The sequence below is a fragment of the Pygocentrus nattereri genome, chromosome 8 (genome assembly GCF_015220715.1).
Source record: "Pygocentrus nattereri isolate fPygNat1 chromosome 8, fPygNat1.pri, whole genome shotgun sequence".
Taxonomy (NCBI): Eukaryota; Metazoa; Chordata; class Actinopteri; order Characiformes; family Serrasalmidae; genus Pygocentrus; species Pygocentrus nattereri.
The window spans coordinates 23,355,548-23,375,829 of record NC_051218.1 but is presented as its reverse complement, the minus strand read 5'-3'; the positions used below and the strand labels follow the sequence as shown (position 1 = coordinate 23,375,829).

Sequence of the window (20,282 nt, the reverse complement as noted above, 5' to 3'; positions counted from 1 at the left end):
GCGCTCGCCATCACAATGGAGAAGGCCAAGGGCCATTAATTCTACCCAATTTACCTTTTGCCCAGCTTTCATTTAGCCCCTTCTACAAATTCACATCCTGCTCAGGAGAGCAAATAAACGTATTCTTGTTAGACGATCATTACTTTGCTAATTGCTTTAGGAATGTGCCATCTACTTTCAGCCAAGGTCAAGGCAGGGGGCTAGGGTGTGTGTGTGTGTGGTGGGAGGTTGCTCTCATTTATATGCTCAAATGACAAGGTGCTTGCACTCAGCCTGGCATACCCGGATTGGGCCTGCAGGAGTGGGAGTGTAGAGATGAAAGAAATAGTGTAATTATCTGAGTGGCTGGCAGTGTCAAACTCTCTCTGGTTGGGAATGAGCAGGTAGCAGCCAGGAAGGGCCTTATGGATCAGAGGCACAGCAGTAGTGTGATTCCACCTTTGTCATAATGTCAAGGTCAAGGGTATTATATCACACTTCATACTCCAACTCTTCACTGGGAGGTCCTCTACTTTAAATGATATTCTGATCACTGTGATATCTCTGCATTTTTCATGGATTTTGCCGTCATGTGTCCTCACCACCCAGTAACCACTTCCCTTCTATTTCTCTTCAAAGCAGTTTCTATTTCTTCACTAAAATCAATCCATCAGTCATGTGTCACAGCTTTATTAGAGAGTGCGATTGGGGTTTTTTGTTTGCCTCCCTTTGTTGACCCTTTTACTCCATGTACTTCACAGACTGAAAATGGACTACAGCTGGACAGCACCCTGGACGATCAAGGCTACTGCTGCCAGTACTGTCGCCGCGGCTACCGCTTCTGCCGCCGCTACCATGAGCCCCTGATGGGCTACTGGCCGTACCCGTACTGGTATCAGGGTGGCAGGGTCATCTGTCAAATCGTCATGCCCTGCAACTGGTGGATTGCACGCATGCTGGGCAGAGTCTAAGAGAGTGAAGGGGCAAAGTACAGTTGTATACAAAAGTCAGATTTTTTTTGTTGATCTACGTGAAAACATGGTAAAACATCCACTACAGGGAAAAAATTGAAATAAAGGCATGTTCTGCATTTTTTAGTGGACAATTTCTATTTATTTGCCAAGTTTACCATGATGTAAAAAATAAAATCCCACACACACACACAGACATCATCATCTAAGCTGCTTCTTCTGGGTCGCCTATCCCAGCTGTCATTAGGTGGAAAATAAAACATGAAATATAAAATGTATCTTAACTTTTGAACAGCCCACAGTTTATGTTTTTTCGTCAATATTTTAAATTTAGCAAATAAACTGTATTTCTACATTAAAAGCATGCAGAAGTGTGTTCTCTGTAGAGAATGAGTTACCTTATTGTCACTTAGAAAATCAACATGTAAAAAGGCACCCAAACTTTTGCACATGACTGTACATCAGTCTGTGCTGTGGGAGATGCATTGAGCCACATCATGTAGTAGTCATTTGCAATTCCAAATCTTTACAGCACAGTACTGTTGAAATTACATCATTGTCTTATAAGGCTGTATAATGATGTACTTGACTCACAACTCAATAAGTGATTTTTCAAATGATTCCCATTCATGATACTGAAGTCTATGTCCATGATGCTTTGAAAATTTGAACGTAGAAAAATGATGACTGTATCCATGTGACTGCACTAGATTTGTGAAGTGAAAGACCTGGATCTGAGAGTATAACATATGACATAGTGCTCATTTGGCTTAAGCTGAACTATGGGTTGCTATCTTTGCTTTATAACCAGTGCAGTTGCACTAAGTGGCATAGTTAATAGAAAGAATTCTCGTTCATCCCCACAGCTGTCACTTTTTGCATTACAATGTATTATATCAGGCTGTGTTCACCCTATTGTCTTATCTCAGTGATCTTTTTTCAGTACACTACATTCATTTGTGCAATAAACATTCAAGGAAATGCTGCTTTCCATGAATTTGGTGCTAAAGAGTAGAAGTATAAAGCCTAATGTCTCTTTACTGCTCTTCAATTGAGAAATCAGTTATTGGTTTTGGTAGACTCCTCCATAAATTAACAGTCTGCATGGCTTCCACCATCTTTTGGGCCCTTGTTCAGTTTATCTTCTAATCTATTATGGATGAGAGGCATTGCAATAAACCTGTATAGGTAATATAGATCTACATTTATTTATAGGACTTTGCATGTGTATCATTTTGGCTTGTGTTACTGGCATAATTACAGTACTGGCACTGTAATTTGACTTTTATAAATGCGTAAAACTCAGTGGACAGGCCTATATAAAATGCTAGACTTCTTAATGGACCTTTAGTAGTCAACCTTTTAAAGCAGTTCTTTAAGGCTGTTCTGAAGTGCCTTGTACATAGATTGTAGTGTTATATTTCACTAACCTATATAGCTCTATGATTAGAAATGTGGAACTGTTCTTAATCAGATTTTAGTGTGTCTAAGCAAAGGCTTGCTCCATTAATTACATTTATATGGCTTTAAAGACCTCTTTGTTGTTTTAACAATCCCCTTTTCAATAAAAAAGGCATATAAGGTTTCAATGTGTGTAATTATTCATAGCAAAAGAACAGTATGAAACTTGGAAATGGATACCTTAGATGATCAATATGTATTTAAAATTAGTATGAATATTCAATATACAACAGCTCTGAATTCAGTATAGAAAGCAGCTTTAATCTTATTGAGTCTTTTCAGAAGTTGATGCAGCAGTGTAATTCCAAAAATCAAATCACATTTTCAGGTTGGTCCGCTTCCTATACCACATGAGACTGCTCTCTGTGCCTGAATGCTGAGGTTTTTATTCCAGCCAAGCAAGATCTGACCTCATATTACTCATATTATTCAAAACTGTGAACTGGTTTAACCAGCTATGGTGTATGTATGTTAACTGATCTAAAGCAAATCTCATTTAAAAGCAGAGAACTCATTCTTTATTATCACTGACGATGTGAGCTGTCATTGATTTGACACCATATACTCAGCTCAGAGTTGAGAACACCATTCCAACATTCCAAGAAGGAGTTGAGGGGATGTTTTCTTTGATTTTCCTGGTTGGAGGTGGGAAATTCAGTTATGAGCTTCAGTGCAATGCAGCTTTACTAGCTACTAAATATTACACCTCCCCTATGCACGTATAAGTGTTGGTTAAACCAATGGAAAAATCACAGATAGCACAAAGAAGATTATAAATGACTTTTTTGGTTAAACTTTGCTAAAAAAAAAAAAACAAAAAAAAAACAAAATCCTACATAGCTGTGGCTTACAACTCTAATTATGACCCTCTTATTTAGATTCTAGTGGGGTTATTATAGTGAGTTTATAGATTTTGAATGTTGTCGACATGTTAAAGTCAGATGATAAAGTCGGTAGCGTAAGTGTATATCACTGTGACATACTGCCAATTATGTAACAGCTTCAGTCTTATAAAGAGTAAAATAAAACTCATTTACCTCAGGGGCACAGAAAATGATCACTTTTGCTCAACCAGCTTGACATGGCAAACTGAGTCATATTATCAGCATTATGTTGCTGAGCTACAAAATTAGTGTCATTTCATCCCAGAATGTGTTGTGATGCAACCTAATGTCACATAAAAAAACATGGCAGAAATATCATGTCAGCTTGACATCAGAGTTGGCAAATGCATTAGAAAAAGTGTTTATAAATGTTAATGCAGATGTGTGTTAATTGTCACAGGCTTTTGTAGGTGTCATGTGGCCTTATGAACCCTGTCTTACAGTGTTACTGTTAGTTGTTACTAAGGATGAGAGGTGCAATCAAACTTAGGAAAAGGATGGTTTGAGCATTTTTAAGTTGAACCTACAGGTTTGTAAGCTACAGCTTTCTTTAGTACAGACAAAGGTTAAATAAGCATACATGCCAATTTAGGCCATTTGTATGCTTAAATGGTTCTTAGCAGTTCATAAAATGTTTCTTTTTCATGTGTGCCATTCTAATTATGCAACAGTTGCCCCTACAGGGTTTTCAGATGTCATTGGCTGTTATACTGTCTATTACATCAATGATTATTATTGCAGTCATTTTATGAAATAGTCTACATTATCATGTAACACCATAGTAAAAGTTATTATAATATAAAGAAACAAGGAAATGTGGTTATTAAAGAAACTCCAGGTGGCCAAAGGTATATGGACACTATCACACCTATAAGAGCCATATGAGTGGGAATTTGTCTGTGGGAAGTTGTACTCATTCAGTCAAAAGAACATTTATAGGGTCAGGCACTGATGTTGGATTAGAAGGTATGGTTCACACATGCTCCAATTCATCCTAATGTTGTTCAGTGAGGTTGAGATCAGGGCTCTGTGCAGGCCACTGTAGCTCCTTCACACGAAATTTGTGCCTTCGTGGAGCTTGCTTTGTGAACAGGGACACAGTCATGCTGAAACAGGAGTGGACATTCCCCAAACTACTGCCACAAAACTGGAAGCCTATAGCTGTCTAAAATGCTCCAGTAACGGCATGTGTTTCACCATTTCAGCAAATGCTTGGCATTGCACATGGTGATCTTAGGCTTGTGTGCAGTTGCTCAACCATGGACACCCATTTCATGAGGAACAGTTCCTGTGCTGAGGATGCTTCCAGGAGCATTTTGGAGCTCTGTGAGCAACGGAACAGAGGATAGGCAGTTTTTTACACTCATGTGCTACGTGAGGTTAGGTGCTACGTCAGTTCACTGCTTCATGGCTGAGCTGTTGTTGCTCCTAGAAACTTCCATTTCACAATAATAGCACTTACCACTGACTGGGGCACATCTAGCAGGGCAAAAAATTCATGAACTAACTTGTGAAAACTGGCAATTTTTGTCTATGGAGTTTGCCTCTTAGCAAATGGATGCAGCTGAAACACCTGAATTCAATAATTAGAATTTTCACTTCACCCTTTTTGTGTACATACAACCCACTTTAAATTGTTGTTTAAAGAATCTTTTACATTTTGGTTCTACATAGCAAAAGAGTTCAGGTATTGTTACAAGCCAGACAAACATTTTCTGAAACAGAATTTTCCTTCAATTTCCCCTCTGCAACCTAAAATTATTTCCCTGTTTTAGCAAGCAGAAGGGTCAGGCATGGGGGGCAGGTTAAAGTGGAGAATCAGGAGTGTGCTTCAAACTCAAATGCACTTAACATGTGTTAAAAGTGTAAAAGCATCACTTCCTGTTACTTTCATCTCATTACTTGGAAAACATCAGAAGCATTTAGCACTCATCTTTTTCCATATTAGAAAAATATTATGACAGCACTATGAATTAGACTCTAAATGCTCTTACACTAAACATTTTACATGCTTACTTTGACACTTTTGGCCTGTCAGGACATTGTAAGAGCTTGAAACAAGTAGGCTGGTGCACTAGGTTTGTGGAGGAGAAATAAAATCTCACCCCAAGCAAAGCTATCAAAGCATTGCAAAAGGGATTAAAAAATGCTGCCTCACTCTTTGGAAGAAAGTAACCATGGGTGTAAAAGCTCAACAAAGTTTGAGCTCTTGTTGCAATGGGAGATAGCCTGCACATGTGATAAAATATCATGAAACCAATGTTATATAGAGGTTAGTGTATGTCAGTGATATAGTGTTGCCATCAGTAGATTGTGTCCTATCATTTGTGTCCTATCAATTCTATCATTTCAAAATTTCTGCATAATTAAACTGTATAGATATAAACAAAATAATTCAGTGTTGCAATGGGAAAAAATTGTTGTAGAGGAACTCAGATTTTGTGGTGGTGATAAGAACCAGGAGTTGTGATATATGCAACATATATTAAGCCATTTTATTTACTATCTACAACTTATACATGTCTTCTGAGCTTTAAATAGAGTTTTGATAATGGTACAACAGTTATGAAACTGAAAGTTTTCTTTAGAGACTATTTTGCCTTACAACATCCTGCTCGTATCTTTCTGCCATGAATGGCTTTTAAAAATTAAAATTTAGGCCAACACCTTATTTTCAAACTAACATGATAAAATGCCTCAGGCATCAGGCAGCATTTTAGTTACCATCTCGTGTTATAGTTTTCTGTGACAGATGCATTAAATGCTTCAGACGTCTAGATTTTTTAAGATGTTTATGAATTCAGCAGCTTGTTGCCTTAATGCACAATTTAATCTATATAAACTTTTTATTAGTTTAAAATCATGTAGAACAAGACAGAGTCATCAGATCTGGACATTCAGAGGCCAAAATATGAGTATGAGTAAGTGAGCTAATGAAATTTATCAGTACAAAGGAAAGTCAGACAAATGTCTCACTGTTACAACAGTGTTCTAATGGAGTCAGAGGTACTCTGGCTCCTGTTATCATTCAGTGTACACTAAATAGATAAAAGTATTGGGACACTGGCATATACCTACAGGAGATTTTATGACATCCCACTCTAAATCCATAGGCATTAATATGGAGTTGGTCCCCCCTTTGAGTTATAACAGCTTCCAATCTCTCTAAGGCTTTCTACAAAATTTTAGAGCATATGAATTTTTGAGCATTCATCCAGATGAGCATTTGTGAGATCAGACAATGATGTTGGACAAGAGGGCCCACTGTAGTTCAAGCCAAAGGTGTTTGATGAGGTTAAGGTCAGGGCTCTGTGTGGGCCAGTCAAAATCTACCACAGCAAACTTACCCCACTATGCCTGTATAAAGGTTGCTTTCTGCACTGGGGCACAGTCATACTGGAACAGAAAAGGGCCTTCCCCAAACTGTTCCCACATAGTTGGAAACATACAATTGTCCAAAATGTCTCAGTACGCTGGAGCTTTATGATTTCACTTCAGTGGAACTAAGGGGTCTAGGCCAAACCCTGAAAAACAGTCCCGTAGCATTATCCCTCCTCCACTAAACTCTACAGTTGGCACAATGCATTCAGACAGGTAACATTCCCCTGGTTGCCAGAGAAGTGTGATTTGTCACTTCACAAAATATGTTTCCATTACTCCAGGGTCCAGTGGCAGTGTGCTTTACATCACTTCATTGAACGCTCGGCATTGTGCCTTGTGATGTAGGGCTTGTATGTAGCTGCTGGGTCATGGAAACCCACACAATGTCGAGGCCAGAGGAGGTTTGGTGACCCAGGTCTGTTACTTTATGTGTCCTGCCACTTCAAGGACAATTCGCTGTTGTTTCTAAACACTTCCACTTTTCAATAATTCTACTCACATTTGATCGTGGAATATCTAAAAGGTAAGAAAGTTCGCAAAATGACTTGTTGTTACAGTGACATCCTATTACAGTACCATACTTGAATTCAGTGAACTCCTCAGAACAACGGATTCATGGCTGTAAAGGCAAGCTGCATGGCTAGGTGCTTGATTTTATACACCTATGGCAATGGGATTGAATGAAACACCTGAATTCATTGATTAAGAGGTGTGTCCCAATACTTTTGTCAATATAGTGTATAACTACAAACAGTGTCTGTGTGTAAGTGGTGGTGTGTCATGCACTGACTAAGGTACCATGCTATGGGCAGTACTAGACAACATAATCATCCATCTAATAATGCACATTATTTCACATTACAAGAGCAGAAAGACTTTAACTAATCAGCACCCGTTTAAGTCTAAACAAAGGACAAAAGCATTGCCTCTCTAGTGTATTGTATCACTCATAATGATGAAGGAGAGAAAATTAACCATCAACACTGGATCTAGTCATTGTGACGATATTAAACCAGCCTGCAGTAGTAATACTAGCAGATGCAGTAGCACCACACTGCACACACAGATCCATAGCACACCCAAATCCATAATTTAACCAAACGAAGAATAACTGGAAGGCAAAACATGACGGTACAGTTTTGGGAATCTGCAAAAAGCCTCCAGTACTGAAACACACTGCTGCTTCTTACAGCTTTTACAGCTCCACCTGCACTCTGCATTTGTTTGGACACAGGCTGGAAGGAGCCATAAGGAAAAAATCCCTTTAAGCCTGTTCACCCCCAAGAGTGAACACACACAAGCACAGATAAACCCACACAAACCCACACACAGTCACACAGACCCTCACACACTCATATGTACTGCCATCGCTTGTGTAATGTCGTAGTTTTAAAACAACTCTGCAGCAACACGTTTTTTCAACTGCAACATGTAGAATTAGCCAGTTCTACTGTTTCTGCAGACATTGGAAACTTAGCTGAACTGTGCTCACTCCTAGTGTAGGAGCGTACTTATTGAACTACACTAACTAGCTAAGTAGTAAATATGGCCATGTTAAAGAATTCTAAATGCTAAAGAATACAAAGTCAAATAATGTGAAAAAAAACTGGTGGTCTTCCACCAATTTCCTTTACACATCTACGCCTAGTGCTAACTCTGGTTAATTAGCCTTGGTACGGTGTTAGCTGTGGTAGTAATTATGCAGTCTGAGACAATGTCAGCAATCTTGTGTAAAATTTTGTTCTTTACATTTTACCTTTTTTGTTACATATTTTATTTTTCTCTCTGATGCTATAATGATAGGTTAGTCGGTTAGTTGGTGGTTCTCAACTTCACTAGAGCAATCTCTGGGACGTAATACCTGATGCTTCCTATCTAGCTAGACACCCCAAAGCTGTAACTAGCACCCCCTCCCCACACCCCTTCCACAGCCCACCCCACTCCCTCTTTCTCTCTCTCTCTCTCTCTCTCTCTGAGGAGACTGAACTCATTCTTTTTGTTAGCACTTCAAACGGTGCTGTAATTCACCTGCGAGCCACTTGTTTTCTCTCCTGCCATTTAACACACGTGTTGGAGTTGCACTGTGACTGCACATATGCAATACATTGTGTGTGTGTGTGTGTGCTTATGTGTGTGTGTGTGTGTGTGTGTGTGTGTGTGTGTGTGTGTGTGTGCAGAAAGCAGACAGAGAGGAGGGGAGGGAAAAGACAAAAAAAAAAACATTACTTTCTTTGGATGTTTTGGATCAGTGAGATGTGCTGCTACTGCCATCATCAGACTGCAAGCTGAAATAACACCATCTGTCATTAGACAACATTTGAATGACAGGTGCTGTATGGCCTATAAACAGTTAGAAACACCATAGATGAGAGGATAAAAGGTCACCAGCATGCTTTTGTTAATTTTACACTCCAGTCATCTCCTCTCTGCCTACTGCTGAAAGTATGTGAAAGAATGTAAAAAGAGTTTTTAGATGTGAAGCACCTTACAAAACTGGCTTGTAACTTATTAACCCATGTTTGGCAGGCTGGAAATTCTCCACAAGGGGCAGCTATTGACACTCAAATAGCTTTTTGGTGCTATTTTAGTTTCCTAGTTTAGAGTAATTAATTGGATTTTCTAAGCTGGGTCTGGATTGTTTGGTCAGCACGAGGGGTGTGTGTGTTTGTGTGTGTGTGTAGCAGCTTACTGGTGTGCAAGTGATGTCTGTGCAACTTCTCAGTTGAGAACATATTTGATGGCAAACATCCTTTAGTTGCATCCCAACACACACAAACGCACTTCATCTTTCAGCAGCCCCCAACATGCACACACACACAGGTCTGCATCAGTAAGGCCTTGTGTGTGTCACTGCCCTGCAGCTACTTGTCACCTGAGTGAATTTCCCAGCTGGGCAGATGTCGACTCTTGCTTTATTTTTCTGATGAGACAGAGCTTAGAATTAGCCTCACAGTCCAGTATTACATTGGTTAAGCGCTTTTTGCTTGACTGCTTCTCAGGTGCAAGTTGTCAGAGCCAAAAGCCTTCAAGCTACTGCTGTCCTTTGTTGCCCTCTGTTGCTCTGCTGGCACGTGGAGCCTTCCTTCTCTAAATGCTGCAACATCTTTGCTGATGTTGAACTGCCAAATTACTGGATCTTCATCAGATATGTTGGGCAACTGGCAAATGGAATCTTTCACATCCTAAAAAAAATAATGCTAAGCAACGCCTCTTCGTTGCCATTTTCGTCCATCTGCGCTGGTGGTTGTAGCTGCCTCTAGGGCCGCTGTATTGTGTTTACTGACTGTTATTGTTTTATTTGTCTGTGTATTTGTTTGGTTTGCCTGTGGAATTGAGAATGCTCTGTATTCTGCAGCTGTGTGTGAATAGGAGACTTGAGGGCAAGGAGCTGCAGCATGGACCAGCTGCCAGATGGCTCTATCATTACACACTCACACTCACACACCTGGCGTTTGCCTCGAAAAAACCCACCATCCCACTAATACACTATCATGTCTGTTCCTGCCACAAGTCATGCCACACACACAGGGCTGCATGTATTTAGGACTGTTCAGTTTGTGTCAATGAATTAAACTGACTCTCACTAATGTTTCTGCTTCATTTCAGTCCATGCATAAGCACACAAGTTATATAAGCATATTTTGGTCAAACTGCAGGGGTCTGTATGTGGACTAACACAATTGTATGCAAAAAGTTTGAACAACCTCAGTCAAATCACGTGTTTTACTGATTTTGTTTTCTACAGGGAACAAAGGGAAATATGGTATGTCTTCCTAGAATATTTAGTGCAGAATTTGTTTATTTAAAGAGTTTAACACACTGGAATAAAATGTGTGCTATAACCTTTGTACAGGCCACGTTTTGTTTTTCCTTTCCATTGTGTTAAAGACAGCAAATAAATAGTAAATGTGCCTTAAAATATGCAGAAGCAGCAAAAGATGTAAGCAGACCAGGGGTGCCAAAACTTGCTTTTTTTTACTTCCATCCATCCATCCATTTGCTAAGCCGCTTCTCCGTCAGGGTCGCGGGGGTGCTGGAGCCTATCCCAGCAGTCATTGGGTGGAAGGCAATTTTTTTACTTCCCATATTGCAATTGCATTGCTATATATTGAGATTGCATTGTTCATTGAATATATTACAAATGCATTAATGAATTCCTGATGTGGCAGAAGATTGGCCTGCATACTTTTTTAACCAAAAATTTGTTCATGTGAACACACTGGTGATTTTTAAGGAGGCTCAAAGCTCACAAAAAATATTCACTTACAGAGAGTTCTTATTTGTATTTCAGGTAACACTATTTTGAGTGGTCCTTTGTAGATGACCAACAAAGTATTGTAAGATTATAAGCAACACATCAGCAGCTTATCAGAGAAGGGGCAGTAATGAAGCATCTGAATACCCTGAGGTAAATATTTTGAAGATGTGCTGTTGATACATTCCTTACATTCCTGCTTTAATACATCCATCTCAACTCTGAAAAGGTTTGTTAATGAGCTGGTTAGTTGGATTAGGTGTGTTGGGAGCAGTGAAAACACTGAAATGTGCACAGCAGTGGGCCTCCATGAACAATGGTCTTTAAACTGGTCCTTAGGGCCCAGCAGATGTTTTTGCTACAATCTTACTCAAAATGCATAAGGATAGAGCAAAAAATTGTGTCGTGTATTTTTTGTGTCGTCTTGCCACAATATAATACACATAGCCTCGTGTGACTTTCTGTTTCCATACAATACCTAAAACTTGACGTTTTACTATATAACAATTTATGTGCGTAATGATGTGTGTTTATCAAGTACTATCTAAAAGCTCCAGATATGTCTCAACCTTGTTTAAAACTACAACTGTACTGGAATAACAACATCAGTAATTTTGCATGTATCAAAACAGATAAAGTTGTACTCACTCCTGGTCAAATAAATGTAAAAAAGTAAAAATAAGTACAGATCTTCTACAGAGATATGTCTGCACATTTTCATACACAGTTACTGTTTATTTGCTGGGTACAACATATTAGGAGAAAAAAAAACCATAAAACGTGACCTGTGCAAATGTTATGGTACATTTTATAATTCGTTTTATTTTTAGTCACTGTGTTAAACTGCCAAGATGTTAAATTGTGCACTAAAATTTGGCAGGAAAATGGCACCTTTAAATGTGTTCTCTGTAAAGGATGTGCTAACTTATTTTTACTTATTACTTCTAAGATTCTTTGACCAGGGGTGTTGTACCTGTAGAAAAGGTAGTTTATTCTGTACTTGGTCTGCTTAGATGTCTTTGGGCTGTTTTGTGTTCGTATTTCAAACTAACCCTACCTGAGTTCTCATCAGTGTTCTCATTTGTTCTAGCACACCACACTAACAGAATAATCACACCAAGGTTAGTTTAACTGAACTAAATCTGACAGGTATAAATACTCCCTTAAGCAAACCAAATGCATGTTAACATGTGTGAATCAGATTTGCTTTAAGCCACTGCTGCAAAAACAGCTTAGACCAGGATGAATTCTATGCTAGTCTAGACTAGTTTATGGTCTAAAGTAGTTTAAGCTGGTCTGGCGCTGGTTTAGCTGGTTGAACTGGCAAATACCAGCATTCAGTATACAAAATCTACTGGTGGTGATCAGCATTGCTGGCATTTCTAGTAGTATGTAATTAAAAAATCTTTAATAGTACTTACTGAAATTTAGCCTGCAGTTAGGGGTTAAACACAATGCTGATCTTTCCCTCTGTAGCAGTTAATTATTTAGTATCTTACTTTAGGCTATTCAGTTGCTCCCTTAGCCTTACAGAGACTTACAAAGACTATGCATGAATAGTAAAAAAAACTCCCATTATTTAACATGTGTATTTAGTTATTTACTGCTCCCAATGCAAGGCCTTCTGTTGGATTTCAGGGGGGCAAAGGGCAAAGACGTCAAAACACAGAGTTTACCGATAAATATACAAAACTGTTCCCCAATAATTGCTCTTTTGAGCTTGCTTTTCTTCAATCACATTGTTAACAGATTGCAGTCATCTTGTCTTTAGTCTCCGAGATGAACAGATGAGTCAATTTGGAGCACATATGGCTGGAATAAGAACCCCCCTTCTCTCAGCACAACCAACTCTCAGCAAGATGCTCTACAAACCCAAGTAGGTCTGACCTCACAGGAAAGTTTTCATTAACATGGGAAAGTTCCCATTAACAGACAAAAAACACGCACAGAGACACACAGTGAACAACAACCTGTTTTCCACAGGATGGAACAATGCGAGTATCCCCCCTGCGGGCTCCACAGTTGTTGACATAGACCATACTGTCACCTAAGGATTTAATTGCCTTCAGTGAAGTGAATAGGAGCTGAAAAATTCTTCATTGAAGCAAAATTTGCTTTATTGTATTTGTTTCCTTTTTTAAAAAAAAAAAGAAAAGAAAGATAGAAAGAAAGAAAAAAAATAGTCACAAAATGATTCCTGAAGAGCAGGCGAGATGAAGAGTTGGCATACGTTTACCCCAAAGCCAGTGCTTAGCCCGTTCTGGAGAACTGCGCTAGACAGAATGCTTCAAAGCGGAAACTGATTGTCTTATTAACATTGCATAATTTTTAGCTTTGATTGTCATAGCACTGTTGCCCTTCTTTCCAGGCTATTTTTTCCATGCAGAGGCCTGGGGCTCAGGCCCAGCTGCTGCACTTGAGACCACTGAGCATACACTCACTCCCAACTGCAACTTCGCTCACTACCAATTTAGAGCAAATTGAGTCTGGAATCAATAGGGCTACAACATGCACGCTATCCACTAGGGGAAGCCCATATTGGCAAAGGCTGAGAAAGTGTGCTGTGTATGCGGTACATAGAAAACTACATTAGATGTGAGAGGACTACAAATAAATAAATCACATAACTAGGCACAACATAGATCTGAAACCCAGTGACAAAGCAAAAACACACAAAAGATGTTTAAAAGGAAAGCAAGGCATGATTGCGCTTTGCCTCACTGAGATGGGGTAAAAGTATGTCAGCTTAAGGGCAGAACAAAACACTTAAGATCTTTAAAAAATAATGGCTTTATACGTATATGACAGTCAACACCAAGGCAGAGATCAATCTCAAAAAGCTAGAAAACTTTTTTTTCTTTTTTCCCTTTTTTTCTTTTTTTTTTTTTTAAATGTATCCCCTCAAACTGGAAAAGAGATAAAATATGAAAGGTTAAATGTAATCTTTCCAACTGAAAAACTTGATAAAACTAAAATATTGTTGATTCTTGGTAATGAGTACACACTGTATGTTCCCTCGTATTTGCATTGTTACAATAAAAAATGAGGCTTTTTATACATAATTTGAAATTCACAAAATAAATAAATGTGTGGCCATAAACTGAATCTCAATTGTATACCATATATATTTATATACTGTATTTTCTGTATTCCATGGCATTCATTTCATATTAACAGGATTAAAGTCTAATGGAGAAATAATCTGCATATATAGCAGACAATTTTGGAATATGTCTTTGTATTATATATTCAAACGTCTCTATATTCAGTAATTATTTACAAACATCTAATTACTGTCTCTCGGGACAGGGAATGCCCATTTCCATATTGACACAAAGATTTGTGTGGTATGGTGTAAAAATAAACCAATCAGGACCATGTTACTGAGTTTTCAGTGAAGTATAATGCACAATCTTATGTGCCCAAAACTACATTTGCCATTAGCGTATTCCCTCACATAACCTAATAAGTTCAAAACATTATTTTGGACTGTTTCTTCCATTTCACCATGGCACTCTTTCAGTTCAGATCCAAAAGGCCACGCTTCTTTTATTGAGTCACATTCAGACATCCTTATCACCAAGAAACCAGTGGTGAACGCTCTCTGTTTGGTGAGCTTTTGAGTGCATTTATTCTTGAACCTAAAAGTCTGTGGTGTGTTTTTGGTTTTGTAGCGGCTGTCCGTCAAGACTTCACTCTTCTTTTTGCCCCCTCTTTAAGTGGAGTGTCTTTATGCATCTTTAAAGAAGCAGGTAGAAAAGAAATGTCTGAACTGGCACATATGGTGGAAATATCCCTGGTCCGTGGCTATCCTCTGATTTGCGAGGGTGGGGGTATGGGAGGTGATGAGGAAGGTTGAGGTTGATGCCAGAGAGACAGCTGATGGAGCTTTTTATCATATAACTATACTTTAATATTAAAATTTAGGCACAATATCACAAAAATTGTGAGTAAACAACGGTCCTGTGGCAATCTTCCAGCAATTTTCACTAAATTACTAGAACATTGGGTGATCGCTTTTATGGTCTCCTGACCACATAAATTCTTAGGTCTCGGAGAATTCTGCCTTGATCTGGATGAATTGAGAAGTGGGTATCTGCATGGTGACAGCCATCTCCTGCAGACCCTGAGCGCCCTCTAGCAACTCTTTGGCCCCTGTTTGTGGTTGTAGGGCAATTTCGCTCTTCACTTCCAGCTCCTCCACAGGGGTCAGGCCCTCGCTGGGGCTGCTGGCTAGCTCAGAGCCTGGGTCCGAGTGTCCATGTACAGCCTGGCTGGCGGTGCCAATGATAACAGTCCTGTGGTTGAGCTCTGCTGCCCCGGCCTCCATTTCCTCCTTGCAGAAGGGAGTGACCACTGTGGGATTGCTGTTGACCAAGGACTGGAGGTATTGTGGGTCCAGGATCTCCTCCTTAACATGCAAACTCTGCAATTCGGCAGACTTCAGCACAGTGGCAATGACTGTTCCTGGTTGCTGGGCCACTACTGGCTGGCCGCCGGTGTTAAGGGTGACCAGTCGGGTCAGGCCATTTAGAGAGCCAGTCTGCTGTGCCGTGCTGCTGATGACCCCTCCATTGGATGAGCCCAGGCTGGACACAAGGGACTGAATGCTGTCTGAGGTCAGGGAGGCGGTCTGGATTGTCAGCACATCTTTGCTCCCGGGGCTGGAGGAAGGCACGGTGTGAAGGATGACCCGCGGTGGGGATCCATGGGTGGAGGTGTCCCCATTGGCCAAGACAGACTGGAAGGGCATGGTCTGAAGGGTGACCGGAGCTCCTGTCTGTGGTCCAGATGTAAGGACCATGGGAACTGTGGCAGGCATGGTCCTGGAGAAAGAGACAGGAAGAGAAGTGCAGATGAAGAAAGAGCATCTGTATCAGCAGAAGAAACTGAATCATCTGCCTAACTATTTGAACCACATTAAGACAGAACATTAATCTGAAATGTAGAACTGTGCAGTCACAGAAAAATGCATTTTCCAATCTCATGAATTGCTAGGAGGCTTCCGTACAACTTCACTTCAATTACTATTACAAAATTCTGCTGATTTGGCAAGCACAGGCAGCCGAGAGCGGAACTACGGAGTAGTGTACTGTATAACATCCTAACTATTCAAGTAGTCGTCAAAAGTCTAATGAGAAAAACAACAAGGTTCTGAATGTGTCCTTTTGAGGTTGTTATGTACAGCAAATGTATTTTTTATTGCATGTCAGTGTGGTCATTTTCAAACTTTTAATTTGACCTGCCAAAAAGTCACCCTAACTTTGTGACTCTGAGATCTGGCACAAGCAAGGTGAGTTGTTTTGCTGCCATTTGTTTGGAAACATGCAAACATGACTGGGCAGCATGATTTTTAATGAACCTGTACACTGCAGAAATTTGAGTTTTTGCAACATTGCAGTCTGTCAGTTTTGGGATTGATGTGAAAGATGCTACTAATATGCATGTTTTCTTTTTTAAGAATTGACAGGAATTTTCTGTCTGTAAAAACTGGACTCAGCATGAACATGTTACTTAATATAGTGTAATATAATAATTACATTTTATAAAACTCAAAACTAAATTTATTCATATACTATTTTGTCTTTTTGGCCTACTTCAAATGTTCCCCACACAAATAATTCTTTCTCCCTCACCTCATAGTATGTGCAGGTGCAGGAACAGCAGCTCCCTGGTTTGGCTGTAGCACATGTACGGTCTGCAGTAGCTGCTCGTTGTGTTTGCTGCTGGCATTCTGGTACAGCAGGCTGGGACTCTGCTCTCTCTTCACTGACCTCACTTGCGTGTGGCCTGAGCTTTTTCCCTGGGCTCGGGATGTCCCACGGCCAACAGCTCTACTGTGTGGAGTAGACCGTTGACCTACGTATCCTGGGCTGGAGTCTACACACTGCTCCTCATCCTCATCGATGACCACAAGGTCTGTGGGCATCTCCTTAAATTGGTAAACGAGCCTCTGGCCCTCAACCTTGGCAAGAATGCCTCTCTGGTAGTAATACCTAATTTGAAGAGAAGGAAGAAAGTAGGTGGGTCAGCAAGGACACTTTTACACCATGAGACTGTCTTAGAATAAAGGTATTGCCAAGCATGTTTTCACACACAAGGAATTTGCTCTAGTGAGTGCTCACACAAAGACAGAACATCAGGAACAAAATGTCATAAAATAAAAATATATACAATGTAAAAAAAATGCAGTACTGTACAGGTTCAGGTGGAGTAAAGAGAAGGAGATTATATTTTGGGTACGTATAAAATAAAGACATATGCAGTGGTTTGAATACCTCAGGTCAAATGACATGTTCTGATTTTCTACATGCAAAACAGTTAAATTAGACATTCTCTATGGGGAAAAATTCTTAAATATGGCATTTTTCTGCATTACTATTACCACATATACTATTTATTTGCTGATATCAACTTATTGTAAAAAAAATATAAAAAAACATGAAATATTAAATGTGCCATATTGTTTGTACAGGCCACGTTAAATGTGAAAATAAAACAGTGACTATGCATTAAAATGTGCAGAAGTGTATTTTTTGTAGAATATTTTAACTTAGAAAATCAACAAAACATTTGACTGCACATAACTATGCGTGCATAATAATTTATATTATCTGTTCACATTATACAGCAGTAAGCACATGTTTCTAGTTCTAAGCTGTAGATACTAGCCGTGTATTAAAAACATTCATACAGTCTTGGCATAATTGATAAGAAAAGGCTGTTCCTGTGTCTTGTGGTCAACGTTCTAAGTGACCTGCTCACCTGAGTGCTCTTCCCATGGTTTCATAGTTCATGTCGGGCTTATTCTTGTGCTTGCCCCACAGCTTGGACACAGCCTTGGAGTCCACCAGCTTAAAGATGCCCTTCTCTCTCTGTGTCCATTTAATGTATTTGGGACAGGTGTTTTTGTCTTGCAGCAAAGCCAGGAGAAACTCCCACAGGTAAATTGTGTTACCTGTATTAGCAGGAAGAAACAAAGGGTCACTCAAGCTCCTCTGTCGACTCATTAAAAGTTAAAACTCTTAAAAAGCTAAACGCCAGTGTCCATATTTCACACGTTATTCCACAGGTTTTATTTAACAAACAGAATTGGCAGAGGTGCAATTATAGCATTCTTCCTCATAACCTTAATAAATCAATTTCGCTCTGGCCCGCACAAGGGCCTGGAAATTAATTAGAAGGGCCTGGCAGTAGATTACTCTTGTTTGTCATGTGCTTTGGCCAGAAGTGGTTAAAAACAGCAACCCTGGCAGTGAAAGCTGGAGAGCGAACTGCTCAGCATGTCAGGGTGATATATATGTATGCGCCCAGCCTGGGGACGCGTGCATAAGGGCCTCTATCAGGACGTCATCGATGTGCCCTCCAGCCCGCTATCACTTTTATTTCCCTCACAACTGCAGCAATTTGAGAGCACCCCATCAATTAAGCAGGCCTGGTCCGACCCCTCTGGAGCGGCGAGGTGACAGCCAGGGAGGCGCTCGGCACAATGTGGAAAGGAAAAAAAGAGCAGAGTGGCTTTTGGGTGTATATATTTTTTTCTTTTTCTGTGCAGCCCATTGTGGCAAGACTTACCTTTGCCCTCTTTGCTCTTTTTCTTTAGAGGGAGCGAGGGATTGGTGATGGGAGAACAGGGGCGTACCACTCTGGGTTTGCGCACTGCAGAAAGAAAGAGGAGATGATTAACCTCTATCTCTGGGATCAGAAATTCATACCGCATGGATTTGGACTTTTATAAAGGAGTTTTTTTTAAACCTGTCTCGATCACATAGATCAACATAGGTCAGCAATGTTTTAGTACATAGCCACATTCATTAGCAACTAGTAATATAACTAATATGATATGCTTTTTTAAAGCCTGATTTATTTATTGATGTAATGTCAACTCTTGTTTCAGTATGATATTGCAAAAAGGTACAGTGTGGATCCACAGCACCCTCTAGTGGTAGTTGTTTATTCCTGCAGTACCTTTGTTTTTCCTGGCCGGTTTGGAGGGACTCTTCTGATGAACTTCATCCATGGAGGATGTTTCTTCATCCAGTGAAACATCCATGCAATCAGGTGACAGCTGTTCTGGCCGTAGGGACGTGTAGGTCAGGTCTGATTCCAGCAGAGCTCCATATGGGTGAACTACATATAAGCAGGAAGGGTATATATATATATATATATATATATATATATATATATATATATATATATATATATATATATATATATACACATACACACACACACATACATACATACATACACACACACACACACACACACACACACACACACACACACACACATATATATATATATATATATATATATACACACACACACACACATATATATATATATATATATATATATATATATATATATATATATATATATTCACATTATTAGCTTTTATATGAAAGCATAAAAATAAAACAGGAACGATTCTGATTAAGATACAGAATCCTTAAATTTCCACACAGTGAGAGAGGTCCTTCAGGAAAAAGCTTTTGGAAGAGAATAGAAAACTGTATTCATGAGAATAAAATGTCCTGTGCTTTTAAGAAACTTCCTGGAATCCTCCTAACAGCACTAGGCATGCTTAGACAGCCACATAGACAGTGAGTCAGGCCATACTCATGCGTTTCTCATCCAGGATGTTGTTGGGAGACTCCATGTTCAGCAAAGCCTCGGCTGCCTCAGTGGTTTCTATATTATCTTCTGCTCCTGACACTGGGGTCTCCACTGTAGCGAATCAAACGTGAGTTTGCATTAGAGGTGTACTGGAATTCTGCTACACAGGATGTTCTTTACCGAACACTCTAAATATGAATAACAAGTTGATAGATGACAATGGATGCTATTTGTTGAAAGAAAAAATCTCTGCTCATAACTTGCAGATGGGCAGGGATAAACTGCTGTGGGCTGTCGGTGTATGTATCCATTTGTCACATCACAGAAACAGTGAATTCACAACAGGGTCTTATGTGCATCTTAGTTTGTGCATGTTCTGGGGAGTGAATGGAACATTTTGAAACTACTATTTTATTTGAAGAAAAATTCATTTTCCATGATATGGGCCCTTTAAAATGTCCCACAGGTGGTTAAAGTCTTGCATCTGGATGTCAAGGAGCTCAATGTGTATGGAATGGCACTATTCCCAAGCTAGTATGGTCAAAAATACTGTCACCAATATGAAGCTGCGTTTCTCAGTATAAACCTGATTAATCGTTCATCTGTTAAATTATTGCAAATTGACAAAGGAAAGACTCATTTGTTTTGTTGACAACATTCAGCTCCCCAATAAGACAAACCACCATCATCTGCAAAATTACTGTGTTCAACAATATGATTGTGATTCAG

The 20,282-nt window shown here is 39.6% G+C and overlaps 2 protein-coding genes across 10 annotated transcripts in view; one reads left to right on the top strand and one right to left on the bottom strand.

Annotated features, from left to right (window-relative positions):
* The window catches only part of tnmd (tenomodulin), a 51,306-nt gene extending 48,771 nt beyond the window's left edge, over positions 1-2,535 (top strand). Inside the window, exon 7 of the mRNA XM_017698304.2 lies at positions 741-2,535. Within this exon, the coding sequence (XP_017553793.1) occupies positions 741-950 (210 nt within the window). The 3' untranslated portion in view covers positions 951-2,535. The remainder of the gene's footprint in view (positions 1-740) is intronic.
* Positions 2,536-13,026: 10,491 nt separating this feature from the next.
* Positions 13,027-20,282, bottom strand: part of elf1 (E74-like ETS transcription factor 1) — a 53,330-nt gene continuing 46,074 nt past the window's right edge. For 8 of the 9 annotated variants that reach the window (XM_017698444.2, XM_017698448.2, XM_037540503.1 and 5 more), the window contains 6 exons: positions 19,557-19,664; positions 18,900-19,061; positions 18,507-18,590; positions 17,697-17,889; positions 16,568-16,927; positions 13,027-15,757 (listed from right to left, as the gene is read on the bottom strand). In XM_017698444.2, the coding sequence (XP_017553933.1) occupies positions 14,977-15,757; positions 16,568-16,927; positions 17,697-17,889; positions 18,507-18,590; positions 18,900-19,061; positions 19,557-19,664 (1,688 nt within the window). In that variant the 3' untranslated portion in view covers positions 13,027-14,976. The remainder of the gene's footprint in view (positions 15,758-16,567; positions 16,928-17,696; positions 17,890-18,506; positions 18,591-18,899; positions 19,062-19,556; positions 19,665-20,282) is intronic. The other variant, XM_017698450.2, reaches the window with a different exon arrangement.